This window comes from Cricetulus griseus, chromosome 7 (genome assembly GCF_003668045.3).
Source record: "Cricetulus griseus strain 17A/GY chromosome 7, alternate assembly CriGri-PICRH-1.0, whole genome shotgun sequence".
In the NCBI taxonomy this organism is placed as follows: Eukaryota; Metazoa; Chordata; class Mammalia; order Rodentia; family Cricetidae; genus Cricetulus; species Cricetulus griseus.
In genome coordinates, this window is record NC_048600.1 from 117,187,232 (window position 1) to 117,212,551 (window position 25,320).

At 52.3% G+C, this 25,320-nt stretch overlaps 1 protein-coding gene across 1 annotated transcript; it reads left to right on the plus strand.

Annotated features, from left to right (window-relative positions):
* Positions 1-1,159: 1,159 nt before the first annotated feature.
* LOC100769844 (corticotropin-releasing factor receptor 1) lies at positions 1,160-24,530 on the plus strand. Its single transcript, XM_027427912.2, has 13 exons — positions 1,160-1,183; positions 1,278-1,365; positions 6,828-6,947; positions 11,387-11,472; positions 17,727-17,833; positions 18,525-18,645; positions 18,980-19,133; positions 19,361-19,421; positions 21,966-22,038; positions 22,387-22,472; positions 22,675-22,810; positions 22,997-23,038; positions 23,513-24,530. The coding sequence occupies exons 1-13, from the start codon at positions 1,160-1,162 to the stop codon at positions 23,651-23,653; spliced, it is 1,239 nt and encodes a 412-aa protein (XP_027283713.2). The 3' UTR covers positions 23,654-24,530.
* Positions 24,531-25,320: the final 790 nt, after the last annotated feature.

The following is a 25,320-nucleotide window of genomic DNA, read 5'->3' on the forward strand; positions in this document are numbered from 1 at the left end:
GGAAGTGAGTACTGGTGAGGCTGGGGGGACTGGCCCCTGAAGGGAGCCAGACAGATGGACAGATAGACAGATGGGGACACATGCACACACACACACACACACACACACACAGAGAGAGAGAGAGAGAGAGAGAGAGAGAGAGACTGACTTAGCCCATCCACAGTCAAATTAAAACTAGGGCTCCATTTGCTTCTCAAGCTGGATGTGGTGGTCCTTATTGATAATCCTCTTGATCCTAGGACCCCTAAAGAGGGAACAGGAGAGCAGAGTGGGGTGACTATGTGGAGAACACTCCCAGGGTTGCCATCCTACCTGGGGATTCTTCTCACGGTGGTTAGGTCCCCAGTGGAGAAAAGACAGCCTGTCGTAGTTCCCCTCTCCCACCCCACATGCTTCTGGACCCCATTTGCAGAATGAATCCCAACAGACGAGGCCCCAGCCCATCTCCACCTCCCTAGTTAGGTCAGCTAACAACTACTGAGTATGTAAATCCTCATTGAGCGCCCATTGTGTACCCAAAAACATCATTCATTAGCCTCATTGCCAGAATGAATACAGTGTAAGCACAGACACAGGGGAGGCCTGCACTTGCTTTAGAGCAAGGACACTGAGGCCCGGAGAGGTCACATGGCCCACTCATCCAGACTCCCACCTGTAGAGAGGATAGTAACCCAAGAAAGTGCTCATCATTGTTGGGGTGGGGCTGTTCATTCAAGAAGGGATCGTCTTCCGGTCATAGGACTCATGGCTGAAACCCTGGAGTCAGAGTAACACTGGGCCCTCAGTAGGGTTAAAGGCCTTCCCTGGAATAGGTGACCCATCTTCCCAGACACAATCATTTCTTTAGCGCCTCAGTTTCCCCATCTTCAGTAGCCATATCCATGCTGTCCCCGGGGTGAATTAAGCCATTGTAGATATCGCAGGACATCGGAAGAGCTTGAAACATGAGGCTCAATTTGCAATGACTGGTAGTCATTGACAGGGATGAAGGCTCAGGAGGAGCTCATAACCACGGGCCTGAAATACCACAGAGGTAAGGAAGGTGGAGGGTTGTGTGCAAATGTGTGTGCATGCACTTGGAGCGACCGCGTTAGACATGTTTGGGGTCTGTGCCTCCATTCCAGGCCCTGCGTGAACCAGGCAATTTCAAACATTCTGGATGGGACCAGGAGACTGGGCAAGGGTAGGATGCTGGGCAGAGGAGGGGGGGCAAGAATCATCAGCTCAGACTGATGAGTACCCCCCTAACAGTGTCCTGTACCCCCTTGTGTCCACAGGCCCTTCTCCTCCTGGGGCTGAACCCTGTCTCCACCTCCCTGCAAGACCAGCGCTGTGAGAGCCTGTCCCTGGCCAGCAATGTCTCTGGTGAGTCATCCCTGCCCCTTAGCTCCCAGGTTCCCACAGGATCTCCTTCCCTAGAGCTCTGAGCAGCGACCTGTATAGAAAAATCTCTGGAACTGGAGTCAGTGAGGGTAAAGGGGCCTGTAGTTATCCAGGAGCCTCGTCTGTGGGCACAGGAAACACACTCAGCAAAGGTGCCTTGTGGTCACCATCCCAGGGGGCAACAGGGGAAAGCCCTCCAGGCCTCACTGCTGAGGATATTGGCAAAAGGTCCAAGGCTGCTGCTGTTGCTAAATATGCTGGAGAGTAAGGCTACATGCTGCTAGCACCAGGGATTTGAGATCCTGTCACCCATCTGACTCCAAAGGCAACTGAGGCACAGACAAGCACTAAGTGCTAGAGCCTGGGTTGCAAAGGCAGTCTGGCTCCCTGGTGATGCTCAATACCTGCCCAATAGAAAATTCTAGGTAAGGGGCTGGAGAGATAACACAGTGGTTAAGAGCACTGCGCGTTCTTCTAGAGGACCCGGGTTCAGTTCCCAATACTGGTACTCACAGGAAGATGATGCCCTGGACTTCTTTGGGCTTTGCTTTGCCCAAATTGAGGGAGGGGGATCCTGAGGTTAAATGCACTGAGTTTTGCAGGTTTGTTTCATAAGCTGTAACATCCAGACAGCTACTGGGTATAATCATGGGTAGCTTTTTCAAAGTACTTACTGTGCACCTAGGAGAAAGAGAAAGTACACCCTACGATTGCTTGCTTACTACAACGGAGGGTGTCAGGGAGGCTAGGATAGGGGTAGGGCAAATCCCAGAAGCCTTCCTGAAGGAGGGGTTTTTAAGTGAGCCTAGAGATAGAGCAGTCAGTGATTGAACACCAGTGGCTAAGTTGGCAGAAGGACTCACCAAGGTGAAGAAGGCCCTGGCCGTCCCAGCATTGGACTACCCACTGGCTGGGTTGAGCAGGGAGTGCGTTGCTCTCAGCCTATCAGCAGTGGCAGCCAAGGACAGGCAGGGAGGATGCCTGGAGGAAAGGTCCCCGTCCCTCCTCTCCACCCCAGGCCAGGTCAGGCTCCATTAACTTGCTCCTATTCAAGAGAAGTGACACCCTGGAGCCACACAGGTGTCACCTGTCCTTGGAGGCAGCAGGCTGTGAGGGATGATGTTCATTCTTCCGTGATTTGTGCTGGATGCCCCACCCCCTCCCAGCCTGCCTGGCTCCATAGGATGCAATCCATCACCTTCCACAGTGGCCTCCGCTCTGGCCATTTGTCATCTGATGGGCATTGGCAGAGACAGATGGTGAGAGTGGGGTGGAGGGCCCGGGACAGATGGATGGGCGTCTGGCCCGAGTGGCTGGCACTGTGCTGAAACCTTTGGGGGCCTTGCACATGCCTCATGCCAGAAGTAAGGAGGGGCTAGGTTCCCATGGCCAAGGCCCCCATCATGTGACAGATTATAGACTTGGCAACTTATAAAATCATGGCATGAGTATGACTGTGCCAGAAAGTAATAGAATTACTGACTAGTAACACCCCAGATAAGTGGAGTCAGGGCTCAGGAGGACGTGGGGTCACTAGTTCCCATCGCTGTTCTTAAGGCGGTAACGATGAACAACAAACCGTAATAATAACAGCTGATTCGTGTGGATGTCCACTTCATGTTGGGCACAATTCTAGGTGCTCAGCCTCATCCGGTCATCACAATAGATTCAGCAAGGATTTTGGTTCCCGCTTTAGAGAAAAGGAACCTTACACTCAGAAAGGTTGAGTAACTTGGACTGAGCACACACAGTTGCCAAGCACTGGCCACAGGGGTTGAGCCAACTGAGCCTGATTTCAGATTTAATACATTATGTGGTCACTTAAGAGATCTGTCATATCCAGGGCCCAATGTTACTTGGAGACACAGTGTCACTTGGAGGTGCAGTGTCAGCCCTGCAGTTTTCCCTGAGCACACTAAACTTGTATATGGCCCTATGGTTTCTTCAGCACCTACTATGTGCCTGGACTTCTACAAGGTATTGAGTGCAAACATCAGGAGTGGTCAGAGCACAAGGCAGGAAGCCTCACAGGCTTCTACCTCTCTCTTCGTGTGGCCCACACTCTACAGAGACACCTTTCTTCACCCTGCTAAAGAGGCAGCTTAACCCGAGGTGCCAAGACTGCCTGCCTGCCCCGTGCCTCTGTCTGTGCCGTGTCACCCAAACAGAGCAACTGCCCTTTCATCCCAGAGCACTCTCCTCCTAGCAGGAGTACCCATCTTTGAGGTTGCCCTAGAGCACCTTCCTGCTCCCCAGGAAGCCTCGGAGGAGTGTCCCCAGTCTCAAATCAGATAGGTAGATCAGATCTTCCTACCTGAAAGGGGGCTGCCAAGTGCTCACACCCTCTGTGGTTCACTCAGAAGCGTGTGATGGAAGACCACTCCTAACTGGGACAGGAGCATGGTTCTAGTTTCCTTCCAGCATTACCTACAGCACGAGGGCCCTCTGCGCACATTAGGGCACTAAGCTTGATAGGGAGGGAATTGTGTGGCCAACTTGACAGAAGAAACCAGTGCCCAACTGTGCACAAGCAGAAACTGGGCCACCCTTCAAAGGGCCCTTATCTGTTATCTGCGTGACACAGTGACGAGAATGTCAACCCCAGAGACCTCAGCAAACACCTGCCTCAGGACCTTTGTATCGGCTGCTCCCTCTTCACCATCTATGCCCATGACTCCCTCCCTCCCTTCAAGTTCATAATTAAACTTAGTGTTTTAGAGAAACTCCAAATTAAAATAGCATCTAGTTCGTCTTTATTTCCGTACATTGTTTGTAGTATTTCTCACAGGATAGCACATGCTTGCTCAATCACTCTGTCTCCCGCTAGGATGCAATCACCCTTGGGACAGGACATCTTTTATTCTTTCTGTTTTGTTTTGTTTTGCTGTTTTTTCGAGACAGGATTTCTCTGTGTAGCCCTGGCTGCCCTGAAACTTGCTCTGTAGACCAGGGTGGCCTCAAACTTACAGAGATCGCCTGCCTCTGCCTTCTGAATGCAGGGATTAAAGACATGTGCCACCACTGCCCGACCTGTTTCATTCATTTTATATCTCTAGTTCATGCCATTTCTTAGGTGACTTGAGTATTTTGAATTGTTTTGTTTTGTTTTGTTAAGAGAGGGAAAGAACATAAAGTCGGGTTGGTAAGGAGGAAGCAGGAAGGACCTGGGAGGAGTTGGGAAAGGGAAAAGAATATGATCAAAATATATTGTATGAAAATAAGAATAATTTAAAATTCCACACAGTAACTGACCAGGAAGTGGCTCGTAGGTGGCCAGCGGGCCATAGGAAGAGTTAGCCCCCTGATCCTTGCTTACCCGCTCTGCTTTGGGCTGCTGAGTGTGGTTGGCTAGTAGGATGGCTTGGCCTGATCCAAACTGCTCCTCATCTCAAAACTCTGATAATGAAATGGGACAATACCATCCCCACCCAAGAGGGGAAGAACAGAGCCTGTTTGGGGCAGTTGCACCTGTAGGGGTTGTTGACCTACAATTCTGAGCTTTGGGTTGGCTGAGATGGCTCTGTGGACTAGTGCATTTGCCACCAAATCTGAGGACCTGAGTTCCATCCACTGGACCCACATGGTGGGAAGTGAAAATTGGTTCCCCCAAGTTGTCCTGTAACCTCCATATGTGTACCGTAGCAAAATCATCTGAGCTTCAGCGGCCTAGACTTTGAGATCCTCGGGTGCATTGGGTCAAGACATGAAGATTCCTGTGCTCTGAAATCGGTCTCTGCACCTCCTTCTCAAGGCATTTCCTCTGCCCTACCAGGCTTTATCCTTGGTATCTTTTTGTCCTGGTCGCTCTCACACACTCCTTCACCAGCTTTTTTTTTTTTTTTCCCTTCTCTAGAGTGATTGGGTGGATGGCAAAGCACCTTCACAGTAACTGGTAACGTTGATGCTGGACCCCTCCCGCCCACATCTTTTTGTTGTTGTTGTTTTTCAAGACAGGGTTTCTCTGTATTGCTTTGGAAGCTGTCCTGGAACTTACTCTGTAGACCAGGCTGGCCTTGAACTCACAGAGATCCGCCTGCCTCTGCCTCCCACTTTCTGGGATTAAAGGCGTGCAACACCACTGCATCTTATTGTTCCTCCTCAGAGACCCGGTCTGTCTGCGGATCCTCAGGGACCCTGCTTTCTTTCCTGGGTGTGCTGCAAACGTTAGTCGGACTGTTACTGGACAGCGCAGGGCCTCAGAGAGGTGGTCTCCGGCCGGGCGGTGCACTGGGCAGCACTATTTGAGGACTCTGACGTGCCGCCTGCTCCCAGCCCTCCACCCCTGGGTCCAACCTCTTCTTTACTTCATCTCTTCGGCTCCAACCCCATCCCGAGCTCTTAGAAGTGGACTGTGCTAGTGCTAGTTCAGCAGCTAACTGCATGGGTGGAGCCCGGCCGCCGCTCCTTATTGGTCCCCCATATCCTCGGCCCCGCCCTCTCCGACACTGCCCCACCCATGAGACCTGGCAGGGCTCTCTGAAAGAAGCTGAAGCTTTCTTTCGTTGTTGCCTACCCGCTCATCCCACCTCTCCTCTCCAGTCTTGCAAGCTTCCACAGACTTTCATCCTCCAGGATTTTCTGGGCTTTTAGTATAAAGGTCGCTATATCCCCGAGGTCACTTCAACAGCTTTCTGTGAGTGTCGGGGACAGGCGCGAGGAACAAGGAACGTGACAGAGAGAGGGGCTCCAGCCATGCGGCAAAAGGCAGCTGCGGACCAGGGGCCTCTGTGGGACAGTGAAAGCACCTGGGCTGGCCTCAGAAGCCCAGGGATCAAAATCCCTTCCACCTCTTGGTAGCTTCTTGCTGTTGACCCCCGTGCATTCTGCGGCCTTCAGTGTCCCTTGTCTGAAAAGCAGGGAGTTAGCTCCCACATGGACAGTTGGTGTTTAGATAACCAGGGTAGACTTTAGGTTATATAAAGGAAAACCTTAGGAACATTTGCCATGCTGCAATGGCCACCATCATGTGGGTCCCCAAATTAGATGACCTGTGGGCAGAGTTAGAGCTCTGATTAGGGTCTTTAAGCCGAGGAGGGGAGTGTTAGGGGATGGTGTTCCCAGCTGGAGACTCCTCCAGGAGGAACCTCGCTGTTCTAGAGGGCCTTAGCAAAAAGCATGCTAGGCTTTTCCTTCCCTGGACTCCGGACAGTGCATTTAACCTCTTCAGTGCTGGGTGAATGCCTGAGCACCCTGTGAGGAAAACACCTTCACCAACGGGCCCCATCTGAGGCCCGCCAGGACTTTAGCTCTTTGTTCTGCTCTGGAACCCACAGTCTCCCTAGTGCTGTAGCAACAAATTCACATTCTTGTATAGGCTGAGCCCCTGTCTGCACTGGGCATTGCTTTCAATGGGGCTGAGGGTAGGCGGAGCTCTGCAGGAACTTCCCGCTGTCTAGGGCCTTGGCAGGACCTCACTTTTTCTCACCAGTTGTCTCTGTCTCTAGGCCCACAGTGCAATGCGTCCGTGGACCTCATTGGCACCTGCTGGCCCAGGAGCCCTGCTGGACAGTTGGTGGCTCGGCCCTGCCCTGCCTTTTTCTACGGTGTCCGCTACAACACGACAAGTAAGGAAGAAGAACGAGGGTGGGCTGGGGGGGGGCAGGGCGGGGGCTGAGTGGCAGCAGTTTGGAGGTGGGAAGAGAAATCCGACAGCCGTGATGCCCCTAGGACCAGCTCTGCTCTCCGCTTGCTCCTGCTGATTCTTTCAGAGATAGCTTCGAGTATACAACCAAGGCACTGGGACTCAGAGAAGTTAGGGAACATTGCCAGGTCGCCAGCTGGGAGGGGGTAAAGCTGCAATGTGCAGGTCTACCTGACGCTCTCTTCTGTAGTGGACAAGCTTCTGGTTAGTCCCACTGAGCTCAGCCACTCCTGAGATAGGTCTTCATGGTCCTAGTAGCCCTGGCTTTGCTGATGAAGACCCCAGGGCTAGGAAGATCTGTGATGCCAGAGCACCTAGAGAGCCATATAGAGAGTGGCTTCGATTCAAGTATCCCAGGCCCACAGGTGTGGTGGGGGTGGGGAAGGACTGACCCACAGACTAAGCAAATACTGGATCCCCATGTAAACACCCTGCTCCCCAGAGGCCCAGCCTTCATGCTGGGCTTTGCAGCTCTTTGTTATAACGTCGGCCACCCTCAGAATTAATTTGCTTTCTCCTGCCAATGACTCAAGTCCCTGCTATCAAGAGACAAACAGATGGAGGCCAGGGGCCCTGCAAAGGAGCTTGGGTTCTGGGTCCCTGAGGCTAGAAACCCCTATGTGAGCCCATGTGTTAAATATGACTGAATACCAGGTGACCCATGTCTAGGCTCACTGGGTGACATCAGTGCTTTCTCCCTTCTTGTGACCCTCTGGCTTCCTTGTCTGGGGATTAGAGGCCTGAGAACCTCTTCCAACTCACTGCAAAGTCCCAAACCTCTCCTCCTGCCCCTCGCTCCTTTACTAGGTGGGTGAAGGGGTTAGGATTAGAAATACAGCCAGAAGTGTTTGCCAAGATGACTGGGGGAAGAGAGAAAGAAAACCAGAATGGGTGAGGGGTATGGGAGGAGAGATCAGGTAAGAAGTAAAGATAAAGAGATTTTTGTGGTGACCATCGGCTAGCTTCCAATTTAGTAAGGCACGATTTTTTGTAAAGAGGAAACTGAGGCATAGATTGGTTGATAACCTAATCAGTGTCACGGAGCCTGAATGTGGAGTCTGAACTTGGGAGTCTAGGGCCTATACACTGCCCTACATCCATCCCACACCTTGTCTCAGGACAGTGGCAGCATGGGATGGCACACCCAAGCTATACAGGAGGTCTCTCCCTTCGATGCCTGTGTGGTCACCTCCAGAACACTCACCTCCCTACCTGCCTGCTGCCCAGACTCAGACACTCCAGTCCAAGGCCTAGCACCCAGTCTTGCCTTGTCACACCTTACTTTTCTGTGCCTCGCCATTGCCTGTATTCCCACGTGGAAGTTCCTAGGCTGTCTGTGATTCAACCCTACCCACTTTTGCAGCCAGCCCAGCCATTCTCCGTGGGTACCCTCATTTCCGATTACCAACATTTACTGAACACATCCCAGTAAGTGCTGTTGGGCTTTAGTGCTGTGGTACACATGGGCCCTGCATTCAGTAGAAACCAGCTATCCTGAGCTCTAGCTCTATCTGTCTGTTCTAGTTCAAGAGCCCTTGGCTTTCTGGGCCTTTGTTTCTCTATCTGCAGTATGGATGGGGGTGGGGTGAGATATCCCCTGGTATCGTTCCCTTGCTCACCCAGTAGTTCCAAAGAGAAAGTTGAGAAGTTGGTTTCCTGGCATGGGCTGCCAGACTCCCCATGCAGGTGCCCCTGGCGCCAGACTATGGGAGTGTGCCCAGAGTGGTGTCAGGAGGGGGCAGAGCAGCTCCTAATCATTAGCTTCTAATTAACTCATTTACTGATGAGGTGTTGCGAGGACTTCCAGGCTGTTCCTTACCGTCCCCCCTCCTGTGGCATCAGATCTTCAAAGGGATGGGAAACATTTCCAAAAATATCCATTTTCCCATGATCCTCTAGGAGGACTGCTCAGCTCAGCAATTAGATGGAGGAGGTTGGCTCCTCCCTGGCAACAAACCCCTGTGTGTGAGGCTTGTTTTCCTTCAGGGTCAGTTCATCCCTCTGGGTCAAAGCTTGCTGCTTCCGTTGGTCCAGTCTGGGGACAGGATCCAGGCACCCTACCCCAGATGGGGGTGGGGAAAGGAAGCTGTTGAACAAAGAGCACTCTTATAAAATCTCCACCTGCACCTCCTTGGATAGAGACGAGTGATATGCTCTATTATGTAAGGTTATATAAATACAACTCAGAGACAACAATAATAAACATAGGACTGACACCATATGCCCAGTACGCTTCCAACTGCTAACTAAAAACACTAACCCAAATAGGCCAGAGTGTCTTCAAGATGGCTCTGTCTCAAGATAGGAAGCAGAATGGTCAAGTGACTCACCCAGGGTCACACAGCTTGTGTAAAGGTGGTGTCAGAATTTGAACCCATACTCTGTGGCTCTAGGGGCCCTGTTCTGAACCCTGCTTTGGGCTGCCTCTCTCTGTTTTATACTTTCATTATCCATCTCTGCCCTAAGCCCCTTTCTCTGCAGACATTCCAAGCAACCTCTGGTTGATGCTATAGTCAATCCCTTGTTCTTGGCCTCCGTCCCCACAGATATACCAGAGCATCCTCATCGTGGACCCTCTGGGGATCAGCTCTTACTTAACACAGAGAGAGAATCTGTGGCCTCATTGCCAACTCTGTCCAGATCATAGCTTTGCCTAGGACTCAGATCTGCTCACAGCGAGGCCAAGCAGAGCTAGGAAAATCCATGAAGATAATTTCCCCCATCATCTAGCTGCAGCCAGAGCAGCTTCTCAGGTTAGGAGGAGGCCACGGCTTTTTAGCTTAGGTCAAATCAGCTCCCTCTATTGAGGCAGCATCAATTCCCCTGACCCTCATTCTGCATCTACCTCTGGTCCTGATGCTGCCAACAGAGGCAGCTCCCAGGTTGATGGTCCTTAGGAATCAACTAGAGCATCTCCATCTTTGGAGATGAATGGAGGGGCCAAAAGGCACTCCAAGTGCTCAGCCACAACTGAGCTATGCCTTTGGCCCCTGTAAGGGCTCCAGGCTCAGTGATTGGCCTCTGGCAGCTTCCCCAGTCATTTTCCAATCTATGGGTCAGTTGAAGCCACAGAGTGGACTCTAGAAAGAGAGACTCCAATGGAGATGACTCAGGGCTCAGTTTCCTTTATGACCAATGCTGCCTAGAGTAAGAGCCAGAAATACAAGGAGGCATGGTTGACAATACTGGTACCAGAGAGGCTGCAGATAAGGGAAGGGGATATCATAGGAGAAGAGGGGGGTGCAGATGGGGCATCCATCCCTTGTGGATTTCCCAGCTCTGATACCCAAGGGGCAATGCAGGAAGTTGATAAAAGAGGCTCTTTGGGCAACCCTGCCTCCCAAGGCCCTAAAGCTAAGTAGAGCATTCTAAGCCCCTCCCCCAAACCTCCTTAGGAGGTGAGATTCTAGCTACAGTCCAGTCTAACAGTCACAGGATCTCCCACCTTTTGGTCTGACAGTCATATAGGATCCTCCAGTTTTCGGTCTGACAGTCACAGGACCCTCTCACCATTTGGTCTGACAGTCACAGGACCCCCACCTTTTGTAGCCACACTCTGTCTTCTTTTCCAGTGTTTCAGGGCAGGCTGAGAGCAGCAATGTCAGGCCTAGTAGTGAGCCACCTCCCACATGAGAACCACTTGGTGCCGTCTCCAACATACCCCTGCCATCTGTCCTTTTTCTACCCAAAAGGCTTCCCCTGTGGAGCCTCCAACATAAGGCATGCTGTGGAGAAATGCTACTATGAGGACCTTCTATAAGTCTGACCCATGTGGGAAAAACCCTAATGTGAGAACTCCACACAGACAGACAAACCCAAGGAACCACCCATTTAAGCCGTCCATGTGAGCAGTCATGACATATTCATCTACCAGATCCAGCCCAGCCACGTATCTTTTTTTAAAAAAGATGTAGTCCTGGCTGTCCTGGAACTCACTCTGTAGACCAGGCTGGCCTCGAACTCACAGAGATCAGGCCACCTATGTCTCCCAAGTGCCAAGACTCAAGACACACAGCTGTACCACTTCCAATCATGGGATCTGTCATTCTCTGTTGTCATGCAGGACCCCAAAGGGGAACATCTTCAAAGAATAGCAATCAGGAAATTTACCACAGGGTGTGGGGGGGACACAGCCGCAAGGAGTGAGGGAAGTCCATGGTAATGCCAGTTGGGGCTAACAAAGCCAACGCCCTGTGGACAACTTGTAGGGCACAGATGAAGCCCTTTGTGGTACAGGGGGAAATCAGGAAGCCCCTCCCCCAGTTTTATTCTAGGGTTCCCAGCCAACAGGCCCTGTGCTAGCTCAGACATGTGGACAGACAGACAGATGTCTCTTCTGTCATGATTTTCTTCTTTTCCCAGACAATGGCTACCGGGAGTGCCTGGCCAACGGCAGCTGGGCAGCCCGCGTGAATTACTCTGAGTGCCAGGAGATTCTCAACGAAGAGGTGAGGATAGACCACCATACTGAGAGCCAGGCCAGGGCCACCAGCACAAGCTGGGCACCTGCCACACGGTCAGTCGGGGCCTGGGAACTTTCCAGAAACTGGTACTGAGGCTCTGCCCTAGGGAAGCTAGTGGGGAGCCATTGGACATGCTGTGTATAACGAATTCAGTTCTAGTCCCTCTTCCTTCCTTTCTTCCTTCCACCCTCCCTCCCATCTTGGATCCAACAAAGGCCTAGACGCCCTGGTTGTCTTACCCTGAGCCAACTTGAGCAGGCCTAGGATGGGAGAGGGTCAGAGTCCAACTAGGAAGCAGGTATGCCAGCAAATGGTGGGGCAGGAGACTCCTTCTCCAGCCTATGGCGGAAGAGGCCGAGGAAAAGAGATGGGCCTTGTGCTCTGAAAGGCAGGTCAGACAGACTCTTCAGGCTACAGTTCCTGCCCAGGGAGGAGTGGAGCGAAGGCAGCGCAGATGGGAATATGTTGGCAAAGCAGAAGTCTTCTGGCCCTCCCTGCTGCTGCTACCTAACTGTGAGCTGCATGGAGATACTGATGTCTCTCCAGCTGTCCCACCGTGAGACTGACACCCCACTAACGCATGCAGGAACAGGCATCTGACGCTTGGATTTGGGCAAAGCTGGAATCTCTACCATTACTCCTATTCCAAATTCCTGACCTGCCTCTGAGACTCATGGCTCAGGATTCACACCTGTCCTGCTCAAACTTAGTCCCCTCTCTTCTGGTTGGCTGATGGGGGGTGGGGCTCACAGAAACCTCCCTTCTCCCTGCCCTGTCAGGATGGGGATCTCCCCTCCTTCCACCAGCAAGGTTAGGTAAGGAGACTTGGAACACCCCTCTTTGGCAGTATGACTGGAGCAGCGATGGCCTAGGGGGTAGCCAGTTTGGGGTCTAGAGACTGCTGAAGGTGCTCCCGTGACCTTGAGCAGGGAACTTCCTGGAAATCCCCTTAGCAAGGCTAAGAATAACTCAGCTCTTGGCTCCTGGTGGGAGGGAGAGGCTATCAACTTGAGCCTTGGCAAAGAAAGGAGATTTATCCCCGCCACCATGCCTCAGTCTTCCCCTAGGAAGTCAGAATAGGCAGTAGTGTAACTGAGAGAAGGTGACATTGGTGGGGAAACCCCGGGTAGCATGGGTCCTGCTTTGGTGGGACAGAGTCCCACATATACCATGCAGTGACTCACCCCTACCTGGTCCACCTCTGTCTGGTTTGGGTAGTCTTCTCTGGCCATCCCCGCTGGCCTAGTTGCATGGCTGCTCTAAGTAACGAGTTCCTTTAGGGAATGCCATCTCTGCTGCCAGCCCCTAGTCTCCAAGGCTGTCTGTCCTCTCAGATTTACAGAGGCATCTAGCTGGATGAGAGCAGGTTGCTCGGCTCTGAGCCTAGGATAAGCCCAGATCCAGTACAGGGGTGGGGGTGGGGTATAAATGAAGGGTCTGTCTTAGTTACTTTTCTATTGCACCAGGACCAAGACAACTTACAAAAGAAAGCCTTTCACTTGGAGCTCACAGTTCCAGAGGGTTATAGTTCATGACCATCACAGCTGGGAGAATGGCAGCAGGAAGGCAGGAGCAGTAACTGAGAGCTTGTGTCTCAAAACACACCCATGGAGCAGTGAATTAAGAATGGTGTGGGCTTCTGAAACCTTAAAGCCCGCCCCCAGTGACACACTTCCTCTAACAAGGCCACACCTCCTAACCCTTCCCAAACAGTTCCACCAACTAGAGGCCAAATATTCAAACATAAGAGCCTTTAGGAGTCATACTTTAGCCACCACAGGGTCCTCAGAAGGCTGCCTGAGAAATCGAACTTGTGAGAGCATGGAGATGTCAGGTACAGAGATCTGTCCACAGTGGGCACCTCCTGGGGACAGATCCTCAGCTGGGAAACTTGATTCATCTGGGCCAGGGATAACAATAACCCCCCCAGGACCCACCCTACACTAACTTCTGCTTTCTGTAGCTGCACCCACTAAGTGACCATTCACACTGTCATCAATTATTGTCTGTTCCCCGGCACTTACACTCTCTCTCCTCCCCCACACAACGCTGACACAAGGTCTCAAGCTCATCCTGGGAGGTTTCATGGGGAACATGAAAGGGACTCTGTATGCTTATGAGCCAGGGGTCAGGGCTGGAGGTGGGGCAGAGATTGGAATGGGCTGCTGAACTGTTCAGATGCTCAGGAACTTTCTGGGCTTCTTGCTAAAGGGAAGATTCTGATTCTGTGCGACTAGGGTTGGGCTTGATTCTGCCTTTTCTCAGGTTGTCTGCAAACACCTGGCACACTTTAAGAGCTAAAGGTATGGACCACCCACAGAGGAGTAAGAGAGGCAGCGCAGGAAGCCAGATGGACAGGAAATGCCTCAAGTATGATGAGCAGGGATGGGAAATGAGAGAGGGGGCCACCCGGAAGGAGCTGTGGAGATCTCATTTGGATGCCCCTGGCAGGGCATCCAAACAGGTCTGATGGCACTGGCCTTTGGGCAAAATCAGCTCAGCAGAAACTGCTTGTTAGAGTCTGGTCTTGGGGCACAGCACAGCGGTCCCTCTCCAGCACCCCACTGTGCCACCCTCCTCAGGGAGTCTGTGGATCTCAGGTCTCCAGATCGGTCAGGGAACAAGTGCTGCTCAAGTTTCCCCGGGGTTGGCTCTGCCCACTTGTGCTTTGGGGATCCAGTGGCTTCTGCAGTTCTTTGTGGCTTGTCCCCGGGAACTCAGGGTGTCACTGACATCTTTTGGGGGGAGTCCAGGAAGATCACTGGCCGTCTCTTGAGACATTTACTGACTGGTCTCTCCAGGTGTCCTTGACAACCTCTTGTGGGTGTTACTAACTTTTCCTTAGGGTGCTGCTGGCTACCTCTCAGGATGGTGCTCGGGGTCTTTCTAGACAGTGCCGCTGGAGCTCTGCTTGTTAAGGGAACTTTCTCTGTGCCGCTTACTGTTCTGCCTGGGTGTCACTGGGTGCATTCATCCCTCAGAGTATTGCCAACTGTTTTGATCTGGTTTTGTTACTGTAACAGAATACTTAAGATTGAATCTTTTAATTTTTGAGACAAGGTCACATGTGGTTCAAGCTGACCTCAAACTTTGTATCTACATGAGGGGCTGGAGGAATGGCTCAGCAGTCCAAACCGCTTGCTCTTTGCACACACTCACGTTCCATTCCCAGCATTCACCTGGTGGTTCACAACCATCTGTAACTTCAGCTCCCGGAGCACCAATGCCCTCTTCTGACCTCTGCAGGCACCAGGCACATACTTGGTGCACATGCATACATGCAAACAAAACACTCATAGACACAGAGACAAAATAAATAGATCTAAACAAATTTGTAAACTTGAACTTCCAATTCTATAAGCCCAAGCCCTGAGTTCTGGGATTACAGGCATGTGGCACCACTCCTGGTGTTATAGATTGCTAAGAGTAGAACCCAAGGCTTTATGTATGCTAGGCAAGCACTCTATGGGCTGGGCTGCATCCCCAGCCCATGGGTCATTTATAATGAATAGAAATGTATTGACTTTTGGTTCTGGAAGCTGAGACATTCAAGGTTGAGGGCTAGCGTCTTGCAAAGGCCGTCCTACTGTGTCGCCTCATGGCAGAAGGCAAAGAAGGGGAAAGCAGGTGGACCTCACATCCGTTTAGAAGGAACCAGATGTAGCAGTGAGGCACCCACTTTGCTGGGAGGCCCCTCACCCAACAGCTCTCTACTGAGCACCATGTTTCCAGCACTTCAGCTTTCAGGGGCACATTCATATCACAGCAGTTGCCGTGTTTCGGGGTGTCTCTGGCACTCTCTCCCTGCAGCTGTCTTGGTGTCCTGGTCCTTGGAATGCATCAGGCCCTTGAGGCGTGAGGCAAGTGGAACTCAGAGCTGGACCCAGCTGCATCTCTGGCCCCCGCAACATTGGGCTTTGTTTTTCCATTCCAACCTTCATGGAGAAAAACATCCACGAGCCACACTCTCTGCAGAAGCCCCTCAACCAAGATCCTGGACACAGCAGAGATGAGAGCCCCCTCACCCCACGCCCAGAGAGTGCCTTTCCCCTAATCCATGCTTGTGTCCCCCATAACCCTATGGGTGGAAGGAGAAGAGGATCCTAAAAGCCAGGCTGGTTCAGGTTCTGGTTGCTAACTGTACAGCTTGGATCAATTATGTGGCTTCTCCAACCAGAAAACAAGAGCGCAGGGACCAGTCTCGGTGATACCATGAAGAGTAGGTCTGGGACCCAGCATACAGTAGGTACTTAGTAATGACATCTCTCAAGACTACCCAGCTGCCCCCTGATGAACAAGTGGAGCCACAATGGTAGGGACTCTGACATAAGAGGCCAGCAAGCCCCTCCCTCTCTCCTCCTAGGCCCAGAGAGAAAGCTGGGGCCTGGCAGCAGCTCAGCTCCGCAGATGTTGTTATTACCCAGGGGCTTCTCAGCATGGATGTGTGGAAAATTTAATAAAAGGAAATCTAGTGTCTATCCCAGGCAGGCTTTGCGTTGTGCATGTCTGTCTGGAGCCTCTGGTAGGATCCTGGCATCTGCCAATGGCCCTTCGAGACCCTTGGCGTTTGAAGGGCAGAATGGACCCCTCCTCTTGCCTTCCTGCCCTTTCTCCGCTCACCATCCTGGGGTCCTTGGGCCCTAGAGACATGAGCTGCTCCTGTGGTGTCCCACCTTCCCGGGGCCTAGGAAAGGGTGAATGGGAGCTTTGCATTGGGAACCTGCAGAGAGCTCGGCACTGGGTCCTGGCTGGTCCCCCGTGAAGTAAGGACCCATTTGTAACATCAGCGTCTTGCCAAGCTGCACCTGTAGGTAGGAGATGGTTTTGAAGCTGAAGCCGATAATCTTGAACAAGTCAGCATACCTCTGGGTTTCTTTTTTGGCAGAGGAAGTCACGGATGTGTCTCCAGCGTTTCCCACAGAGTTACTCTGAGGCTTTAAGATGAGGGAGGCGCTGAGTGGGGAGGCTTGCACACATGTGCAAGCAGCTTCCATGGCATATCCATAACTGAATAGTTAAGAAAGAAAGGGGCCAGAGAGATGGCTCAGTGGGGAAAGGTGCTTGCCACCAAGTGTGAACTGAGTTTAATCCCAAGAATCACCTGGTGAAAGGAGAGGCCTGGCTTGGGCAAGTTGTCCCTAACTTCCACACACATGATCATACTCATGCTCCTACACACAAACACACATTGAATAAGTAAATGTAATTAGAATGTTTTTTTTAAAAAAAAAATCAGGATGGCTGAGGATGTAGCTCACAGTTGGCAGAGCACTTGCCTAGTCTGCTCAAGGCCCTGGGTTCAATTTCTACTATCCAGAAAGAGGGAAGTCTAAGAAGGGAGAGAATAAAGTTTCACTTGCAGCAGCCCCTGAGCCAGGCAAGGAATAGGGAAAAGCTCTGGGGGTGAGGGATTTTTCTTTCTTTCTTTCTCTCTTCCTTCCTTCTTTCCTTTCTTCCTTCCTTTCTTCCAGGGGTATATGTATACTACATGCATGTGTTCATATATATACACATGGGGGGAAACACACATCCATGTGTACTGTGGAGTTCAGAGGTAGATGTAAGGTTTTGTTTTTCCCCAATGGTTATCTACCTTTTTTTTTTTTTTTTTTGAGGCAGGAATCTCTTCACTAATCCTGAAGCTGAAAGTGTCACTGGGATGGCAGACTAGGACTCCAGGGATCTGCCTGTCTCTGACACCCTGTTGAGATTACAGATTCCAACAGTCACACTTGGCTTTCATGTGGGCACCAGGGATCCAAAATCCAGGTCCTTCTGCAGCCAGACCCAGACTCAATTCAGACATGAATGAGGAATGCGATCTTGGGGCGCGGGAGGGGGGCTAGAGGCTCTGCACCCACTGCAGCCTATGGTGTCAGGACTGAACGAGGCATGAGCATCTGTGAGCACAGGAATACATGTGTGGGTGGGTACAGTGTTTGTTAAGTGACACGGGAATCCCTGTGTGACATGGGTGCAGCTTCAACTCGTATCTGTCTGACTGCACAGCATGGCAGACAGACTGGATTCATAGACAGGCTGGCCCAAGTGGATGGTGCTACTAGCACATGGCTCACAGGGTTGCTCTGGGGCAGGGCAAACCCGTTACCATTTCCTACTGTTTCCCCTAACACCCCTCCCCGGTGCTAGTGCTGCCCTCACGGAGCTGTTTAGTTCAATGTGTGTGGAGGTATGGGTGTGGGGGTCTCACCTCTGTCTCTCTCTCTCTCCTGCCTCAGAAGAAAAGCAAAGTGCACTATCACATTGCCGTCATCATCAACTACCTGGGCCACTGCATCTCCCTGGTAGCCCTCTTGGTGGCCTTTGTCCTCTTTCTGCGTCTTAGGTGAGAAGGCTCGGGAACTGCCTCCTATTATTCCCTGGGCCCTTAAGCACGTGCAGGGGGAGGCAGATAAGATGCAGGCATAGCTCCGGGATGAGGATGCTGACAAAATGGTAACCTACTTCTCACTTGAGTGGTAGAGAATCTCCTGCTTCTTAGGACCTCTGACAGAGCCACATCTGTCCTTTCCCTCAGCAGCTGCTGGGGGAAGGAGAGTGGGAAGGGACAAAGCCCAGGCTCCCCCATGTTGCCAATTCCTAAAGCTGGTCCTCATCCCGCTTGTGGTTATCAAGCAGGTAGATCCCGGGAGGTGAGAGTTCCACAGAGTGACATCCCTGGCTCAAGGTCAAATGTGCATGGCCAAAGTGATGGGAAAAAGCTGGGAGTGGGTGGGGCCAGGAGCTGAAAGTTGAGGGGGTCTTACTGTTAGAGGTCTCTCCTTTTTGCCAGTCCCCTGCCTTTCATTCCTGGGGTGTGCAGAACAAAGCGGGAATCTCTGACAACACCAGGCTCCACCAGCAGTGGATGTCTTAGTGGCCCCAGATAGGAATGGACCTGTGGAGCTCAGGGCAACCTATCAGCCCCACTCACACCAAGATGTAGTCTTTCCATCTTGCATCTGGGCTGGAATGATGCTGGTACCTGCCCTCATCCTGCCCTTCTCTCTGCCACCTGCCCTCTGCTGCTGCCCCAGGAGCATCCGGTGCCTGAGAAACATCATCCACTGGAACCTCATCTCGGCTTTCATCCTGCGCAATGCCACGTGGTTTGTGGTCCAGCTCACCATGAGCCCCGAGGTCCACCAGAGCAATGTGGTGCGTCCCAGCTAGGGAGACAGAAAAGGCCAAGCCTGGGTCAAAGGAGCTAGAGTGGGGCTACCCTGTAGAAGGGCTGGAGAAATGGCTCAGCAGTTAAGAGAACTGGCTGCTCTTCCGGAGGATCTGGGTTCAATTCTCAGCACCCACATGGCAGCTCACTACCGTCTGTAACTCCAGTCCCAGGGGATCTGACACCCTCACAGCAGTGCACATAAAGTTTAAAGGGGGCAGGCCTGAGTACCCACAGAACAAGAGGAGGACCCCAAGGAACCTGAGGGTGGGGCACTATAATTGACCACCCCCAAGCTCATGGTCATCTCTGGTTGGGCAGGCATGGTGCAGGTTGGTGACAGCTGCCTACAACTACTTCCATGTCACCAACTTCTTCTGGATGTTTGGCGAAGGCTGCTACCTGCACACGGCCATCGTGCTCACATACTCCACTGACCGCCTACGCAAGTGGATGTTCATCTGTATTGGCTGGGGTGAGCTGAGCCAGCCCCTCCCCTGCATCTCCTCACCGAGGAGGAGACGTGGGCTGGCCGGGTGGGGAGGGAGGTGTGTGCACCCTTCTTAGGGATGAGAATAGTGGGATCACCATGAAGGAAGCGTCAGAGCTCAACCCCCAGAAATCCCTGCTCTACTATATGTCCTGGACTGCCCTGGGGTCTTCCATCAAAGGGTTCAGTGACAGCCCCCCTCTCTCTCTTAGGTGTACCTTTCCCCATCATTGTGGCATGGGCCATTGGGAAGCTGTACTACGACAATGAAAAGTAAGTCACTTTGTGAGGTCAGAGCCTTCAGCACACTCCCCGGGGGGCTTTGGCCATTGTCTGTCCTGTAAAGACAGCGGCTTCTGCATCAACAGAGGCAGAGCTGAACACTGGCCTAAATTCAAGGGTCCTTCCCAGTGCTCTGCCAAAGGCGGAGCTAGGCAGCCAGGGTCACCTGTCTGGAGTTTTAAGAAGAGCAAAACCAGAATTCAGGCATCCCAGGTTGTGAATTGTGCTATCACTAAGTAGCTATGTGACCTAGGGGCTGTCGCAGCAGGCCTTAGTTCCCTCATCTGTAAAATGGGTATCTTCATTCTAGCTACTGCCTCAAAGCTGTAGGGAAGATGGAGTGCAGCCCAGTATTCTAAGCACATAGAATAGAACCTAGAGCCCAGTAAATGCTACCCAAGTGTTTATTGCCCAGCAAGGTGTGTTTTACAATAAGATTCTATGGCTTTAATGGGAACTAGTCCAGGTGGTTTCAAAGACTCTCCCAGCTTCTCTCTGAAGCCTTGGGTTGTTTGAAAGGACACTAGTGCATTCCTAGTCAACCCTGAAGTCACAGCTTGGGGTGGGGGGCATCCCAGCTGCCCCTTACAAGAATCCAATGGGAAGATCTAGGAAGTTCTGTACCTCAGAGCTCTATGCTGTGGGAACAGGGTGCTTCTAGTGTGAAGCTAAGATTGAGAACTTCACAGAAAGACAGAGAGAAGGTGGGAGGAGCCAGGCAAGGCAGAAGCCAGTACCTGTGCCCCATCAGCATTCCCAGATCCCAGCTGCCTGACTTGGTGACTTTGGGTTCACAGTGGCAGTCCCTCCCTTCCTCTCACTGGGCTGCACTAGGAGTCTGGAAGTGTGTCGTCCACATTTGTGAAAGTAGTTCCTTCTGCCTCCGGCTGGAGTGTTTGCACAGCAGCAGAGTAGGTAGGAGGCTGCAGGGATCCAGTTCCTAAGTGGGTGTGGAGTGTTCCTGGGTATCCTCTTGGAAATTCCTGAGTGGGGTTGCCTGTGCTTTGTAGGATGTGAAAGTGTGAGTACAGGAGATGGGTGGGGGAGGGGGAAACTTGAGTGAGAGAAGAAAGAGAGGGGCTGGGAAAGCCCCGTGGCCCCCCTTTCCACCCTGGAGCAGAAAGGGTACCACTAAAAAGCAAGTTAGACGTGAGCAGCCCTGAAGCGCCATCTGGTGGACAGATGCAGGCAGTGCAGCAGAAGGATTCTGGGTGTGTGAACATGGGAAGAGAAGCCCCAGGGCCCCAGCTTGGAGCCCACAAACGGTGGCTTTAAACAAACCTGTTAGAGACAGAGGTCATATCTTCAAACTTCACATTCTCGTTTGAAGAAACATCCATCTCAAAGCCCATGTGTCCATGGCGACACAGGACTTCCAATTATCTACTCCCCGGAGCTTGCTGAAGGGCAGCTCAGGAGACTGCAAAGCAACCCTAGTTCTTGTCATATCATACATGTTAGCTGTGAAATCTCCCCTGCACAGGCTGCTCTCCGATGGAGTCCGACAGAAGTTGCCAGCTGTTAGGAACCACCTGGGTGGCAGGGCAGTGAACGTGTACACAGCCACTACTAGAGTCCCTGAGTGGGTGCCAGAGAAAGCAGTGCTAGGCCAGGATCCAGAAAGTTTCTGGCTTGCTGTTTTGAGAATTCTTTCCCTGAGAAACACAAACAAGCAGCTACTCCTTCCTTAGGGGTCCAACGACAAACTCAGATGCAGTTCACTGAAGTCCCCCTGGGGGAGCCAGTAAATTTACTGGGATTGCTTACAGGACGTAGGCAAAGGGTTATTTATAGAAGCATAGGTGACCTCAAAGTAGCCAGGCCACTAAAAAGTCTCCCCACAGCATGGGTATGACGTCCCTATAGCTACATAAATGGAGTCTCACCCCAAGTTACCTCTGTAATGCCAGCCCCTCTTAAGACATGAGGCTTTGTGCAGTCAGGGCAGAATTATATACAGCTAGCCTAGAGGCATAGGAGGCAATGGCTGGAATCTCAGGCAACCCCTCTCTCCCTACTTCCCCTTTCTATGAGGGAATGTCAACAGTTGGTTCCATCCTGAGGGTCTCTTACAAATAGTCAAAACTGCGTGGATGAGGGTGATGGCCTCTGGGAGGCCTTCTCTTCACAGAGTTTACTCCAATTTCATTTTCCACAGCAGAGGGTACAATCCACTTTACAGAAAGGACATCCCACGGCAGAGGATACCATCACCTTTGCAGATAGATAGGACCACATCCCACGACAGAGGGTACCAACCCCTTTGCAGTAGTTAGGCCAACATCCCACAGTGGAGGATACCATGCACTTTGCAGGTAGATAGGACCATGGCAGAGGGCACCATCCTCTTTGCTGATAAGATCACTGAGGCAGTGAAGCAGAGTCTGCTGGCTTGGGTTTCTTGGAAGCTGGGGTGCCCTTTTCTGGCCACTGGCATTGATCCTGCTGTGGCCAGGCATTGCCCTATGATCAAGCACTGTGCCACTTAATGGATCCTGCTGACCCCTCCCTTCCTTTTCCTTCTGGGCCTTCTAGGTGCTGGTTTGGCAAACGTCCTGGAGTGTACACTGACTACATCTACCAGGGCCCCATGATCCTGGTCCTGCTGGTAAGAGCCTGGGGAGGTAACAGGAGACGAGCCACCGTGGAGAGGGACAGTCTGCCTGCCATGAATAATCTACCTAGGTGTCCCCAGAGACAGCTCTGCTGGGAGTTTGTGGGTGTTGCTGAGAGTGGGAAGGAGGAAGAAAGAATGGGAGAGGGAGAGAGAAGTGAGGGAGGGGTGAGCGAGCGTAGCAGGAACACCAAGAGCAGAGCTGAGAGGACTGAGGGCCTGTCCTGTCCACCCCACCCACCTCCATTTCCTGCATCCATCCCTGACACGTGTGCCCATCCCTGGTACCCATCCCCACCCCTGCCAATCGTCCTCACTCCTGCTGGTGTGCTCCAATTGCAGATCAACTTTATCTTTCTCTTCAACATTGTCCGCATCCTCATGACCAAACTCCGGGCATCCACCACGTCTGAGACTATTCAGTACAGGTACCTGGCTCCCGATGGCTACTTCAGAGGGTCCAGCCTCCTCTGAACCAGATCTCTTCCAAGCCAGTCGGTCAACCCCGAAACAGCCGCTCCACCTTCCCAGACATCCCTGAAACCATCTCCCAAACCCATCACTCTCCCCAGAGCTAGCAGCCCCACCCCTCCTGGGTAGCCTGTGACTCTGGCCTTTCTCCTACCTTAGGAAGGCTGTGAAAGCCACTCTGGTGCTGCTGCCCCTCCTGGGCATCACCTACATGTTATTCTTTGTCAACCCTGGAGAGGATGAGGTCTCCAGGGTCGTCTTCATCTACTTCAACTCTTTTCTGGAGTCCTTTCAGGTACTACCATCTTCCTGAGCCTTGCCAGTCCAGCTCAGGATGGGGAGGTGGGGCATGGACTATATTTGTGCCTGCATGGGTGAGGATCCTTCTGACAGAGGCCTGGAGGATTGTGGGCTGGGGCAACCTGGGCTGGTAGGACCCCATTCCCCTCTGACTCCCCTCTGACTCCCCTCTTCCCTTCAGGGCTTCTTCGTGTCTGTGTTCTACTGTTTTCTGAACAGTGAGGTAAGGACCTAAGGCCATGGCTGAGCCTACCAAGATTGGGAACTGTCCCCTCATGTCTCTTCTGCCCTAGGGTGGCTTCCGTCCCTCTTCCCAGGTCCCCATGGGTTGCTGCAGGGAACTTTGAGAAGTCCCTGTCCCTGCTGATCTGCACCTGTGAGGACAGCTCCCCCTCTGACTTTAGGCATGTCAGGGGTGGGCATGCTGGCTGGTAGATAGGGTCTCAGTGAGGGAGGAGTCAGGCAAGGTAGAGATTCTGTGTGGCAAAGGCCAGGTGGTACATTTGTTAGACTAGAAAAAGGTGTTCCTTTCTCACAAAAAAAAAAAAAAAAAAAAAAAAAAACTGGCTTAACAAATAGCAAACCAATAGTAGTAATTACGTGCGTGTCACCACCTACTGTAGATCCTGTTGCTACACCTGGTAGCTGGGGGCAGTGCCCTAAGCCTGAGCTCTGATGCGTTACCTTGTGCCCACAGGTCCGCTCTGCTATCCGGAAGAGGTGGCATCGGTGGCAGGACAAGCACTCGATCAGAGCCCGGGTGGCCCGTGCCATGTCCATCCCCACCTCACCCACCAGAGTCAGCTTCCACAGCATCAAACAGTCCACAGCAGTGTGAGCTACAGACCTCAGAGCAGTCCCCGGACCTGGAGCTGGGGAAATGACACAAGCTCACAGGCGAGCCTATCTGCAGAGGCAATCGGCCATCCCATTCCTACCCCTGGGCTGCAGACCTGAGAGCTCATAGCACTGGACTGGGCCCACGGCATCTGGCTTCCTGCTGCCTATTCTTCTTGGAGAGGGGAAATGGAGATTGGGGGTTAGAAATCCTGCAGCGGTTTAATGGGCCCTGTGAGAGCTGTCTTCTCCCAGAGAAGTACACTGAAGATCTTAGTCTCCAGCAGTTGTAGAGAGGCCACTTGCTACCCCGGGGCATCATGGGAAACTCTTCTTCTGTGATTGTGAAGCCTCCAAGTCTTTGGATGCTACTGAGAATCAGTGTCACGTTGTCCGGTCCGGAGACCTGGAGATAGCGTTAGAAATCTCATGACATCATCAGACAGCACTCCACCGCCCTAGAAGCCACTCCTGAGCCACCAGAATGTCATCAGCACCGTGGCACAGCCACTGGAAAGCCCTGCCTTGCTGCCTTGCACCCTTGGTCATTTACTATTCTGCAGGCCAAGCCAGCTTTCTGTCACTTAACACACTGACAGCAACAGTACTCTCACCGTGAAATCCTATCACCTCCTGCCTCTGGGTGTCTTCTGATTTGTGAGAAGATGGGGGTTGGAAGGGGACTGAGTTGCCTGTGAGGGAGAATCGGAGTGAACCCAGCTTTTGAGGAAATAGTAGCACTTAGGTGCCCAGGCCACTGGCTTCATTGGCTGGCCTCTGGAACATGCTCACAGGCTGAGTGAAGCAAGAAGGGTCCTCTGTTCAAGTGCCCTGAATTGGGGCAGGTGGTTCCTGGGACAACTGACAGACCCCTTACTCCCCGGCATGGAATGGCCCAGCCCTCACTGTGTCAGAGGGCTGAGGAGCCATAGCAGGATTGAAGTGGGGGGGGGTTGATATAAATAATATTTATCTTTTCAATTACTTTTGTGAAGGCTTGCACTCTGCTGGGGCTGGGAGTAAGCCTGAGGGGAGCTCCCCGAGAAGTAGCCAGCAGGGACTACTGCATGGCAGGAAGCCTGGTCTCACTCGTGCCATCCAGTATGAGCCCAGGGGCTGGAGGCAGGGTATGAACTCCAGACATGAAGATATGGGTGTGATCAAAGATGCTGAGTAAGAAACAGCTCTTGGTAAGGCGGTGAGACCTGGAGAGAAGGGTCATAGGTTACCATGGCCGGGACAGCCAGACAAGAACTGTAACAATGAGGCCAGGCAGAAGCGGGCTCCAGTTCCATGGAAGAGAGTCAGGCAGCAGTTAGGAAGCTGAGCAGCCAGTGGAGCTGGAGGCTTCCCAGAAGCACTCATGGAGATGTGGTTGCCAGGGCATCTCAAGGCAGGACCAGAGGTGGGTCCTCAAGCAGGGAGAGAAAGGGAAAGGTCAGACGGCATGCAAGCACCAGGGCAGGCAGCTGGAACTTTGGTTTGCTGAGGATCCTGGAGCACGAGGCGAGGGAGCGGAGTTGGGACACTTATCCACCAACTCCTGTCATCCATTGTTCACTGATTTGATCTGCTCACAAGGGACATCAGTTTCCCTTTATTGGCCACATCCATGTGGTCACAGATTTGTCAGATGCAGCATACTGCAGCCCTCTGGAAGCCAGCATG